The sequence below is a fragment of the Rhopalosiphum padi genome, chromosome 1, assembly GCF_020882245.1.
Source record: "Rhopalosiphum padi isolate XX-2018 chromosome 1, ASM2088224v1, whole genome shotgun sequence".
Lineage (NCBI taxonomy): Eukaryota > Metazoa > Arthropoda > Insecta > Hemiptera > Aphididae > Rhopalosiphum > Rhopalosiphum padi.
The window spans coordinates 50,309,756-50,324,358 of NC_083597.1; the positions used below are offsets into that span (position 1 = coordinate 50,309,756).

At 23.6% G+C, this 14,603-nt stretch overlaps 1 protein-coding gene across 1 annotated transcript in view; it reads left to right on the forward strand.

The window, feature by feature from the left end:
• Positions 1-14,603, forward strand: part of LOC132932476 (dopamine D2-like receptor) — a 250,315-nt gene that overhangs the window by 103,480 nt on the left and 132,232 nt on the right. The window contains exon 2 of the mRNA XM_060998864.1: positions 10,513-10,622. Coding sequence (XP_060854847.1) covers positions 10,513-10,622 — 110 coding nt within the window. The remainder of the gene's footprint in view (positions 1-10,512; positions 10,623-14,603) is intronic.

Sequence of the window (14,603 nt, forward strand, 5' to 3'; positions counted from 1 at the left end):
ACAATAGAATTAATTATAAAATATAAAGAGGAGAGTAATATTTTAAAGTATTCTTTGAATTCTCCTTTAATTGCAGTTGGTGAAATCAAAATTTATAAAAATTAAAGTACATAGGTACTGTATTTGTTTACAGAAAATATTGAGTATTTAAAATATTTTATTTATGTACTTTAATGTTTAAATAAATCCCATTGTTTTGGTTTTACGGAGTGGAGGTGTATTGTTGGAGAGAGAAATATTAACAGTTTTATATGTGACTTATTTATAAGTTCTTCAAATTTTAAAAGAATACTTTACATTATGAATTTGCAACCATTAAAACAAGTAGGTAAACAAATATTAAATTGAACACAATTTAACTAATTTTATATTAAAGGATTTAGTAACAGTTGATTTAAATCATGTTAGTGTGATGAGGGCTATTATTAGTAATATTATATAAATTCAATCGTTAAATTAAAATTGTACAATGTTAATAATAATATAGTTATCAATATACTATTCTTGTATTAATAGGATAACCGGATAGAATTGAATAGGTAAAAACACTTATAATAATAATAATAATAATAATAATAATAATACAAATTTATAGTCTAATATTAAAATGTATTATATAATTATAATTTATTTTCTATTAATTATAAAAAATGTATTAAATGGAATCATGAAATAAATAGATAAGTTACAGGAACTTACTCATAATCATTCATATTCTATATACATATATTGTATTTAAAAAAAACATGAAAATAATTAATATATTAATATTGTTTAAACAATTCGTTAATATTATTAATATTAATTAGTATTTGTTCATATTATTATACATTTATATTTATATTATCCGGAGTTTGGTGAATTAACGGTTTTTCTCTTTTCATCTTTTGGAGGTCTTAAATATTTAATTAATTTTAGACACTTATCATTTAAAATGTATGTGGATAGATTGTTTATTTTTGTAAATCGTAATAATTATTATAATTTTATAATTATTTATAATCATAAAAATATTACAATTTTAAGTCTATTATGGTTTTTAATAAATAATATAATATACCTAGTAAACAGAATCAACCTAATAGATATACCAAATAGATATTTCTAAAATTTAATTTTATATTCTCAATTTCTATTCGACCTAATCCATAGTGGCATAGTATATAATATTATAATATTAAAAACTCAACCTTATAAAATTAGTGTCATTTTTTAATTTTAATAATGATTTTCAGAAAGTCAGAAGACAATATTTTGTAAAAACGTTTAGAGATCATTAACAAATACAATAGTTTTGCGTTTTGTATATTATTAACAGTATAATGAATGTGTTTTCGCAGCCAATTTATCAATAAATAATACTTTTAAATTTGAAATACAATACGTTAATAACGTAGTCAGAAAATGAGTATATATTAGAACCGTATTAACTTCTGTAGTTCCGTTATATTATACATAGTTACCTACCAGTTAGCATCGGTGCAGTAAATGACAGTTTTCAGAACCGGTAACATATCGGCTTTAATTTATTACACGGTCGTTTGTTAAACCGCCTCTAACGACTAACACAATGCGATTAGGAGGTATTGGCGATCAAAATGTTATCGAGTCGAATTATGTCAAAGTCCGTTAAAACATTGTCAGCAAAAAAAAAAATATTAGTATAATGAACATTTTAACGGAAGATGATATGGATATGTTACACGATCAGCTTATTACTATGTATTTGAGCACATTTTATAATTTATTATGAAATATAACCTAATAACAAACACATCTTAGACCTATAATAGTTTTATTATTATCACGCAAACATAGAATATAGACCAGAGATATACTTCTTCATTCAACATATTATCTAATATCTATAGAATTTTAGTGGAAATTAATAATATTATTGTATTATATTTCGATATATTGATATAACAAAATATTGATTATTTTAATAATAAGTATCGTAAAATATACTTTAAAATTGAAATGATATTGTGTTTTATAATATTATTATCGCAGAAATATGTGTAACAATAAAGTATTATTATAAATTACCACAAAACTTCGAAGAACGTATCGAAAAATATCTACATTGTTAATAAATGTTTGTATTTTATGTATGTCGAAACGATCTAATTTAAAATCAATTTCAATTTCAATAATATATTGTTTTTTATTTGAAACAACATTATGTTTTAGTACCTACCCAGAAATTTTCTATATTCCCCCTTTTCACTTTCCTTAAATTGTAAATGGCTTAACTTTCAGAATCGATTGCAAGGCCGTGACACACTATAAGCAACGTGGAATACTAATTTTCAATCGAATATTGATTTTTTTTTTTTAAAACACACAATATTATATACGTAGGTAATCTGTTAAATTAGGCAATAAAACATTTTATAATAATTATATTATATTATGTATAAATCTTACCTACCTATTAAATTAATATTTAAAACCCTTTAACTTAAAAAAAAACATAGATTTTGTTATTATTTGTATGAGACTGATATAATAATGACATGAAAGGTGACAGCATACTATTTATATATATATATTGTACACAATAAATCATATATAATATCAGTACAAATAAATTAAGAAATAAAATATTAATTTACATTATCTTAATATCTACTATTAGGAAACATTAGTTTTGAATATATTTTGTAAAATATTTATGTATGCATTTATTTATAGCCTATAGCCAACTCAATTAATTACCTGGGGTGAGCTATAAACTTCATCTTAAATATTTGAAACACATAAATAATATAAGATAATACACAATCAACAATCATGAGTATATATTTAAGTATTGAATATATGATATAATCTTTAGTTTTTATCAAATATCTAGAATCAAACGGCCTATAATAACTGAATTTTGATTTATTTTTAAAATAGATTAAACAATACACAATTACCTAATATTTAATAATGGTTTGTAAGATACAATGTGCACATCTGTTATAGTAATATCGTTGTTGACAATAATAGCAAGAAATCATATTGCCTCATAATTTGTGTTTGTAATGTTATAATACAGTGGTTAAAATAAAATACATTAATAAAATATAGGTACACTGATAATTATATGCATTATAATGACATAAATAATATAACAATATATATTATGCTTAAAAAAACTTCGGTGTAATTATAATTTGAGAACGTATGCAATTTATTATGTTAAGTTAATGATCACTAGTTGTATAACTAATTGCGCAACATAATAAATAACTGTATTGACAGTAATATATTTACTACAAATATCTCAGTGTATAAAAACTTTAAATTAAAGTTGAGTTTGAAAAATGTGATACGGAAAAGACTTTAAAGAATCGGCACATGTTAGCCTTTTAAAAAACTTTACACACCAAGTATTTTCCAATTTGCTATAAAAATCATCGACATGAAGAAAAACTATATCTTTTAGCTTGATAAAATGTCTAAAAAAATAGTTATCTTAGTCTTAAAGCTATCAATAATATAAAAACAATTTTAAAAACATTTGATTTAAATTATAAAACATAATAATAAAATAAAATAATTCCTTTTTGTGTACTTACCTTATAATATCTGATATATTTTTGTGAATTTCATACCAGATATGGTCCACTTTATATATCAGGTATGCAGTAGCGCTTAGGAGTTTATTTCAGCATAAAACAATAACAATCGATCGTTATTGTTTCACTCTATTGTATTATTTGACAATGGTATAAATGAAAATATATCAATGAAATTCCTTCAAATATTAATATCTGACAAGTCACGAATGATGATCATTCATTAGTAAAAGTTCCGATGTTTTACAATTATTTTGAAATCTCTAGATTATTCGTTAATATATTATAATTTATTTTCTATTCTGTAATGTAATTCTAATAAACAAATTCCGTTTTAAAAATGATCATTAACTGAAGTATATCAAATACTTGGCTTTTTTTGTTATCAATTGATTTAATTAATTCTTATAAATGAGTCAAGCAATATGCTAATAATATAGTTTAATGCTTAAAATGTAATACACTATTTGGCATGATATAGGTACTCGTATAATAATTTTAGATAAAAAGGTTTATTTAAAGTTTTCCTTACGATTTCCAGTGATAAAAAAAAAATCCAGTGAAGCCTTTTATGTTTCAAATTCCCGTTAAAAATATCTATAATAAATTATGATCTCTTGGTTAGAACTATACGATATTTAAATTATATTCATGTTGATATTTGGCTTTAAATGTAATATTGCAGCATTCAAAATTTGAATTATTTTATTTTTGTTATAACTTATAATAATAATAAAATAATTATGTTTTATACCAATAATTATTTATATTAACATTTATATTAATATTATCTATATTCTATTTATAAAAAACAAAAATTGGTTATTTTTTTTTCAAAAACTTTTGTTGGAATAATAATATATATATTAATATGTTTTCAATTGGAGAATAATCAAACAGATAGACTAGGTATCAGAACACTGAAAGTTATAAATGTCTGATTTTATTATTATTTTTGTTGCTATAATAAACCATGAATTAATGATTCGGTGAAATATTATAAAAAAATACTAATTTTTTTATTGATTAATTCAGAAGTCTGATAACTAACGATTAGTTACTATATATATATATATATATATATATATATCCAAAATCTATTTTATATTATAAAATATTGTTATAGTAAGTATTTATTTACGTAACAAATGTATTGTTGTTGAGTAATTATAATATTAATTATGTTGCCTAAGTAAATAATAAAACACTATAAGATAAATATGTATTGGCAGACTCTCACTTACATAAGTATTATATATATACAGGTACTATATTCGATAAATTTCAAAATGTCAATACATTATTACAATAATTAAGTACATTGGATAAAATCATAGAAAATGTGGAAAATTTCAAGGTATAGTATATAATTTTCAAAATAAATCACATTACATGGAACGTGTTCGCAAAATATATACCTATCGTATAGGTTGTTTATGGTGGTATACCAGTTATAGATGATGTAAATTCCATTATTCTGTCATTTAAAATTAGTCAATATTCATGCGATATAATAAACTATATTTAAAGATAATTAACATTTGTTTAACTCCTCTTTATTATTATTTCATAAAGGCCTACAATACGTGTTACGAAATAAAATTGTCACATTTAATAAACAAACAATAACGCAATAATTAAAAACAATTAAATCTTTACAAAATTAAAAATGTAATTTTATTATTTTAATAATATTTTTCTACCTACGTATATAGATGTAATTTAATTATGAATGTAAAATTCACAAGTAGCTAAAATTAGCGAATAGACATCTTAAATCGCATAATATTGTAATACATATAATACTATTTAGATTATAAAATAATAAGTTTAAAAAAAAACCAAATTGTTTATTTGTCATATAATTAAAATATAGCCTTATATTTTATGATACACTGTATAATATGGCATGTTTGATAATATTGTTTCTTGTATGCATTGTAATTTGTTCCCTATGGGTATATAATATTATTACGCATTTAATAAATTACATCAATTTTATTTGACGCTCACAGTGTCTTCATACTATTTTGGCCGTATAATTAATATAATATTAGAACTCTAAACATTATTCTACAACAAACATGAGTATATTTTGTGTTATTAAATACTGTTCGTGCAATGGTATTATGTTGTATTAACTTTTCCTGGATTTTCTCAAAATCTATATCTACTAAAAATGTCAAAGTAATTTCATATGATGTTTATAATAATATAACATAATATGTTGCAGGTTTCAATAATTATTTAACATACCTTTTAAATATTTTTGATATCAAAACAGAATACTTATCAAATTATATCAATTTTATAATAGAACAATACAAACGTATAACGTTTTACTTCATTCAATCTTTAGTTTTAAAATTATTTTATCTTATTTATAATTGTGGAAGCAATGTTTTCAATAATAATGCTGTGCTAATGGTAAATAATGTAAATTTATTATAGTTCATTAGGTCAAGCATATTCTTAGTCGACGTTTTATAGTTTTTTGTAAATTATTTTCTTAAACATCTTTTCTAAACTTTATTTTTAAATATTATAGCAGACTACGTTATAGTTATAAGATTTTATAATTATATACCTTTTTATTATATTTTAAAATTTTAATTTATTTTGATTTTATGACTATAATATAATATAAATCAGAATAAAGCTTTATTTTTTCTGTTTTAAATAAATCGAAATTAGAATTTTTGAAATTTTATTTTAACATTTTTCGATATTTAAAATAATACAATGTTCAATATTAGGTTAAAAATGTAATGATATTTTACCGTTTCGTAGAAATTGAGGTGTAATCCGATACATCATATTAAATTATTATACATTTTTCACACGAAACTATTTTATTCTATTCATACTAAATATTTCACGCAAATCAAACGGTTTAAAATTTCAAACTAACGTTAAATATACTGTGGTAAAATATTTTTACCCCCTAGCTGTTATTTATTGTTCTCTAATAAATTACGCTGTGCGTGAGTATCATAGCGAAATATAGCTACGAATTCGATGCTATCGACATGCAATAAATATGTAAATATTAAACAAAACGTCCTTATATCGAGTTCACTCAAAAACATTTATTTATGCAATTATCATTTTTATTAAACAATTTAAGTACTTATGTAAATCAATTATGAGTAATCCAAATAGGTGATAAAAAAAAATGCAGGTAGAATACCAAATTAATTTTACTTAATATACATGAACTATATTATAATAAAATTGAGTACCTATTTGCTTTTACGTGGAAACGATTAATTATAGTCAACTGATTCATTTCACATTAAACATAGTCCAGATTTTAGCTGAAATCGTATCATACTTACACAACCTGCAGGTGACTTTCTGGATCACCAGTAGTCCTGGAAAAATATTTGAGATTTTTTTTGTCGTGATTACAGACAGAATTATTTGTCAAAACGGAAATATAGTATTCACTATTTTTAATCGTTCGAAAGCAGCTTTTCAATGATATCCTCTGGTTTATTTTCTTTCTTTCGTTATTAGTAATATTTGTACTGTTATGTTTTTGTTCTATTCAAATGGAGATTTTATACATGTTATTTTTAAATACTTGAAAGCGTTTCTTAAATAAAAGACACGAGATTATCGTTTTTGCAAATCCTGATATTGAAAATTTTTTTTTAAATTTACTTCAACATTAATAGGACAATTGAAGAAAAAAAAAACAAAACAAATTTAAATCGCAACACGTGTAAAGACCAAATAACAACCAGTAAATACATAATATTTATGAGAGAAACAATAGATACACGCACGCACACTTACACACACACACACACATACACACACACACACATACACACACACACACACACGCGCGTGGCGAATAAACGTTAAAAGTCAAATTCAGAAAAGAGAATAAGACATTTGGATATAAATTGCATACGTTAGATATTATAATAAATAATACAGTATCGTAAAGGAATACGTATCCCGTACGTTTTGCATACTACAGCGATATTATTGTTGTGTGTGGAAGTCACAGCGCGGGATCGGACCCTCGCGGTTCTGCAGTCGTCGGAGAACCCATATTATATGTTTGGTACCTATAATATATATAATATATTTCGATCGCATTTAAAATATGTTATCGGTCATCAATTTTCTGTATATACATTTTTTTTTATTTTTATTATTGACCCGATCGTTTTCTTCGTTTCAGTAGCAGCAGCAGCAGCAGCAATCGCTTTACCATAATGCACACAACGCAAACGTTAAACTATTCATAAATATAATATTCTATCACTCCCCGGAGCTCGACAAAGGTGAACAGAAGCCCCCATATTAAAACCGTGAACGTTCGAGCGCGCTGTCCGTATTCGTGTGCCATACAAGCAGCTACAATGCCCGAAAATAAATGTATAGTTGTGGGGCGGATACTACAGAGAAATCTAACATAACTCCAGTCTCTTTGAAAGTGCGAAACTGAATTATTCTGTACGATACACGCGTTTCAAGCTCCATCTTTCGCGTATTACAAAAGTATTATTTGTACAGCTCGTCGCGGTGGGCGGTGGGTGGCGGTCGCGTTGTGTTCTTTAAATCTAATTTTATATCATGTTTTGTTTGAAATAACAGTTCCTTTTATATTACCTATCTATATCGACATGATATTACAATATATTATAATAATATCATCATAGAGACATGTATTTATCATTGCAAAGAGTTTCGCTGATAACCGATTAAACTTTCTGTACATTTTCAACATACGAGAACATAATTTTAAAACACAACGTTGGTATACAAGATGAGCATTATTGTTTTGAATTTAAAAATATTTTGTTCTTGAGAATAATTTTTAAAAGTAGTATATAGGTATCTTTAGAAAACGTATTTACTAAATATTTGTTAATGTTCCCTAAAAATTACAATATTGAATTGGAACATATTTATATGTGTAATAATAATAACAGTACACATTTTATAATAGTACCAAATAAGTTTTGGTGGTAGGATAGAGAGTTGTGGTCGTAACGGTACAATGTTGGCGATTTTATTGAAATATAAAATAATATTATTTATTTTATTTTTAATTTATTGAACAAACGATTAAATTATGGTTAGAGGCATGATGTTAAATTTATACAAAATCATTTTGAGACAAAAATAATTTAATTAAATGCATATTTCTTTAATTCTTAACCAAAAATTATTTAATAGTTCATTGTATTTAAATTGGTAATATGTATAACTAAAATATAATCTATTTTAACTTATTTTGTTGAAATATCCACTCCTTAAATAACACTAATACTATAGACGAAAGATATTTATAAAAATTGTTTTAGATTTAAAATGATAGAAACTATAATAAATATGTTTTATTATTATTATTATTTTTGAGTAATAAATTATCATTTGAATATTTATTGATTTTTAAAAAATGTTCTTAAGAATAATATTCAGTAGGTACATACTTACAATAAAATTAAAAATCATACCCATACTATAATATTGTAGTTTATTTTTTTTGTTTTATGATCCACTCTTACTTCAAATTCACGTACATTTATATTAATATAAATTAAGTTTCAATGATATTATATTGGTTTAACATGTATGAGTTTATCAAATTTACTTTAATATGAAATGCGAATACGAATACTGCAAGTTGTTCATTTAGTAATTTTATTATTTATCGGTTTAATTAAAATTTTAGTAAAGTCAGATTTTTTTAAAACAATTTTATAATTCTGGTTTATACGTGGTTTACCATCACAATGATATTATTTAATGGAATTACGTTGATTTTGGTATGTGACCATTTATTTATTTAGAGAACACAAATGTTTAATTAGAATAGAAACAACAGTGACAACGTCGAGTTTACGACAAAAACGTTCAATATTATTTCTGTGAAACTTAAATGGTGGGAAATAAGGATTATCACAGGTTTAACAGAGTATTAAATTTGTATTTAATGAATTATTTTTAAATTAATTTTAATTATCATGAAAATTATTGTTCATCAGATTCATAAAAGATACTAATGATACTATACGCGATTTGTTAAACTAACTTAACCTAAAAGTACTGCTGCAAGTGCGAAATTGTAATATTTAATTAATTAGCAATGCAAATTACGTTAAGTACATTAAATTATATTTTACACTCTGAGAGAAGACAACTAATTTTCAACGGAGTATATCTAAACATTTTCACAATTTAGAAAATAGCAATATAATATACAATACACCAAATTACTTATCAGTTATTGGTTATATGTGTAATGACTAATATATATATTTTAATATTATTATTTGAATTATTATAATAATAATTTATTCATTTTAAATACTTTACTTTAAGTTATTGGAAATTCGTTATTAACTATGTTTTAATGTACAACCATTCCCAAGTAATAAATAAAAATGCACATTATATATTTTAATTTATCTAGTATATATAGGTATATATTATTATGTCCATCTAATATTAACTGAAGCATACGAATTTATTAGTTGTGTTCAATATATGTATGTACAGTTTATTGTATATATTTAAAAAATAGAACTATACTTTCAAAATTTTATTTTACCAGCAATATTTTACTATAGAAATTATCATTTATAACACAATTATTCTGTGAAAAGTTTAGACATTATATGCATTCGTTAATTAATATATGGGCTTGGAGTACGTAAAGTTTGTTTTGGACAATAATCAATACTATAATACAACTTTACAGTTTTATGTTAAGAGTTAATTGCATCACTACCAAGATTTAAAATGTGTTACACTTAAATTACACTTAAAAAGAAAAAAAACAATATTTTTTTTTGTTAAATGTTTTTTTAATAAATCAAAAATGGACAATTTTTAGTTTATGGAAATAGATTTAGTGTTATTTGTCTCCATTCTGTACATTAGATACCTATAATTTATTTTATTTTCCTTTTTTCAGGTGAATGGAAAATGGGGTTTGCCCCCGTTTGTTTGCGATTTCTATATAGCAATGGACGTGATTTGTAGTACATCGTCCATATTCAATTTGGTGGCAATCAGTATAGACAGGTAATTATTTATGTTAATATAAAACATACAACATTCGTATAGTATAGCAGTGTTGTCAAATATAGACAATACAAGTCATGATAGTATTATAGTAAAGCCTCTATGTAAATATTTCTAAAAAATTAAAATGTTACTCATAGTTTATGAAATTAATAATAATTATTGATTTATTAGGAATAGTATTTATACAATATTGTAATAAAAGATAAAAAAAAAAAATCTATACAAAATCGTATGAGAAAAATTTTAAATATCTGCAGTTCTCAAAAATAAGCATTCGTTTAATTATACGATACTATCTGTTTTTTATTACATATATGTAATGTATATCAATTATTTAAAATAAAATTACATTTGATATGTATGTAGTGTCTTTTATTAGTTTTTAATTTGTTTTATTAAAATTAGGTATAAGTCACACTTAGTTTTGTACTACCAACAATTCCAAGCATGGCCAAAAATAAAATTTACATTAGGCAACTAATATGAAAAAAAAATAATGTAATATACTTTTATTAAAAAATAATATTTATTTACTTAACTAAATAAATATCAAAGAATATATAATGTCATAAAAATTAAATATTGCAGTAGAATTCAGTCAATATATTATAAAAATTAGAAAACCTAACTTCTGTCGAATGGCGGGTGAGGTTTATATTGGAAACAAATGCTTTTGATGGCTTCGTGGATTATACGTAGACTACTTTAGTGACCTGCATTTGAATAAAAGGTACTTTTATTGTGAAAAGCATACACTTCATTACCTCTTAAGCTCCTTTAAGGGAGACGTGGATGAGCTAAGATATTACAGTTGAATAATTTTGTCGGAGAGGAAACGTAAAAAAAATGAAAGAAGGAGAGTTCAGGTTTTGGCTATATATTTATATATCATACATACAATATATTCATAAGTTGTTTGAATTTGTGAGTGAATACACTGAATCAGCTTTATTTCTAGATAAGATGTTACTGCGGGGCAATTAAAATTTTAAATAAAAATATATCGCATCACTATATTTCACTGTACATCTAATGCATTCGCATTTTTATTTAATTAGCTAACGCTACAATTGGTTAATTGAATTAGTTGAAATTCAAACAATGTTGCTTGTTCATCAATCAAAGAGTGTGCTTTCGCAAATGATGAGTTATTATCGCTAACAATGATGACGGTGTTTGTACTCGAATTCGGTGTATTCAATAATATAAGGTCGTTGTGTTGTTTTCCACTACCTCCCCCTCAACCATTATCCCCTATACCCACCACACAGAAGTAGGTACGTGACTAAACGAAATTCGGTGTTTCCCAAAATACATATTGAAATATAGAGATATTTAAATATTTTTGCAAAAACTTTTGTGCTTCCAGCGTTTTGGGATAGCGTAATATAAACCTAGGGAATGAACATCATAATGTTATGTATTATATACACCGAAATGTATTAAAAAATATAAATTACTATGGTTTGTTATTTAAAGTTTTTGAGTAGTGTTTTGCTTGAGAAAAGTTTTTGAAGTTAAAATATTGAAAACTATTTCAATATACGTACAAGTATGTAGGTATAGAGAAAGCACTAAGCTCAAATATCAAATAAAAAACAACATTTTTTTCCATCTGAAAAATGACATTAGAACAATATCAGTAATACAGCCTATTATATAATATATAATATTATGTATATTGTATATATAGTTATACCAAATATAAATATATACATAATTGATTAATTTTCTTCATTAATCATCCAAATTAATGAGTAAAAGTTTTGATACAAATTGACTGATATTCGTATGGTGTATATATAATATAATATATTTTACACTAAATATATAGCTATTCGATTCAAATTATTGTACAAGTTACGAAACTTGTCGATTTATACATATTAATTACGTTCAGTTAAATTCCCATGATATAACAATAACGGTCGACACATAACACCACAGACGTATTCGGAATTTTTGTGCTTCAGTGCTTATTCCCCTCTACCCATTCTTACAGCTGTCAATTATCATTAATAAAAATTAATTATATTGGTCCATGTTATATTATTAAATAGGAAAACAAATTGAATAAACCAAAAAAAAAAAAATAATAATAATAATAAATAGTCGCGAACAAAAATGTTATCATACATCAATCGAAGAAAAATTTTAATTTTTATAAATATAACAACAAAATATTTTAAAAAATATTATCATATTATACAAAACAATTGTAATATGAATATTTTGTAAAATACTTAATTCTATAAATTTAAAAACATGACATAATTTTGTCGTGAATAATCCTATATTGGTTTTTCCGGTTATTTTAAAAAGTACCGGAAATTACTATTTTTGACCCCTCCCTCGAAGTACAAAATAGTTCCAATCTTCTTAAAAACACACAGTGTTTAAACAGTACAATAATTACACTACTTTATTCTAGTACAGTATGTAACAATAAAACATAGGTATAGGTAAATTAATATACTCTTGGTTAAAATAATAATTAATAACACAAAAAATTGTTGTGATAAATTATTTTACATTATTACCTATTATCAGAATTAAATTGTATGCAGATATTGTTATTTGTCTAAAAATATAATTTATTTAAATATATAAAATAATCATCTAGAATTATAATAGTTCTACATAATTTAATAGACAATAATTAATAATTAAATAACATTTAACAAAGTCATAACTTAAATTAATTAAATTAATTTTATAGTGTTATTTTTTTTTCTACTGAGTTCCTACATTCATTATACTACTATCAGAAGAATTCATTCACATATCACATATAAGCACCAGAAGTCTAATACATATTTAATGAAAATAGCAATATTTGGTTGTGCTTAAGTTAAACAAATCGTCAAATTTGGCATAAACAGCTCACAGTTATTTGTTGTTTTTTCCGATATTGCATTTTTTTAACCCAAACACGAGGTGGGAATATTACATTATTTTTATACATGTATTTTTAAAATAATTGACAAGTTTCGTAATTCATGCATCATTAAGTTTGAAATTTTAAAAATCGTAATTAAAGCATAATTTGGCCTCATTTGATTCTAGGATTGCAATTCCATAAAAAAAAATATACACCCAATTTTCCTATGCTAGATTCATTATTTTTTGTATTCTTGAACAATGTTATAGCTTAATTTTTATATTTTTATGCATTTGAAACAAATAATTCATATAACCATATTATTTTGTGAATAAAATTACAAACAATTATTATTATAATAATGTAATAATACACCATGGATAAATGCAAAATGTAACTTATAACAATAACTGTATTAGGAAATATTTCTCTTGCACTTAGATGAATATTTAAATAAATTACTAAAGTTTCTGGCTTACATTTATTTTAGAAAAAATAAATTTTTAATGTAGGTAGTGTTATCCAAATGGCTGCGAATGAAATTTCATTTTATTCTGTAATAAAGGGAATACCACTTTTACGATATCAACATTATGGTAATTGGTAAGCATCAATAAAAAATAATTCAAGAAAATACTTCGTAAAGTATTTAATTGTGGAATCGATTGTCTGGAGATGACAAATAAATTGTAAATACCATGTGGACATTTAACATTAATAATAATATGTATAAGTATAGATCTATAATGACGATAAAAGCAATATTCGTCATTTGCTGTTTTTAGTTAAGCATAGTTTGTTTTGGTTATGCATTCGTGTATTTCAGTACACATATTGAAGTAATTTCGGGATCTTTTGGCAAAGCTCATATTCGTTCTAGATTCATTTTTATGATATATCATTTTATTATATTAACAATTTTGTTGTATCATATTATGAATTATGAAGAATGATCAGAAAGAATATTTCAAAAACAACAAGTCCATATTATTAAAATTGTTTAGCTTTACATTTCGATCCGATATTTGTATTTTTTTTTAGAACACTACGGATTTAAGGTCTTTTGATTACGCAATTATTTTACATCGGTTCTTTTA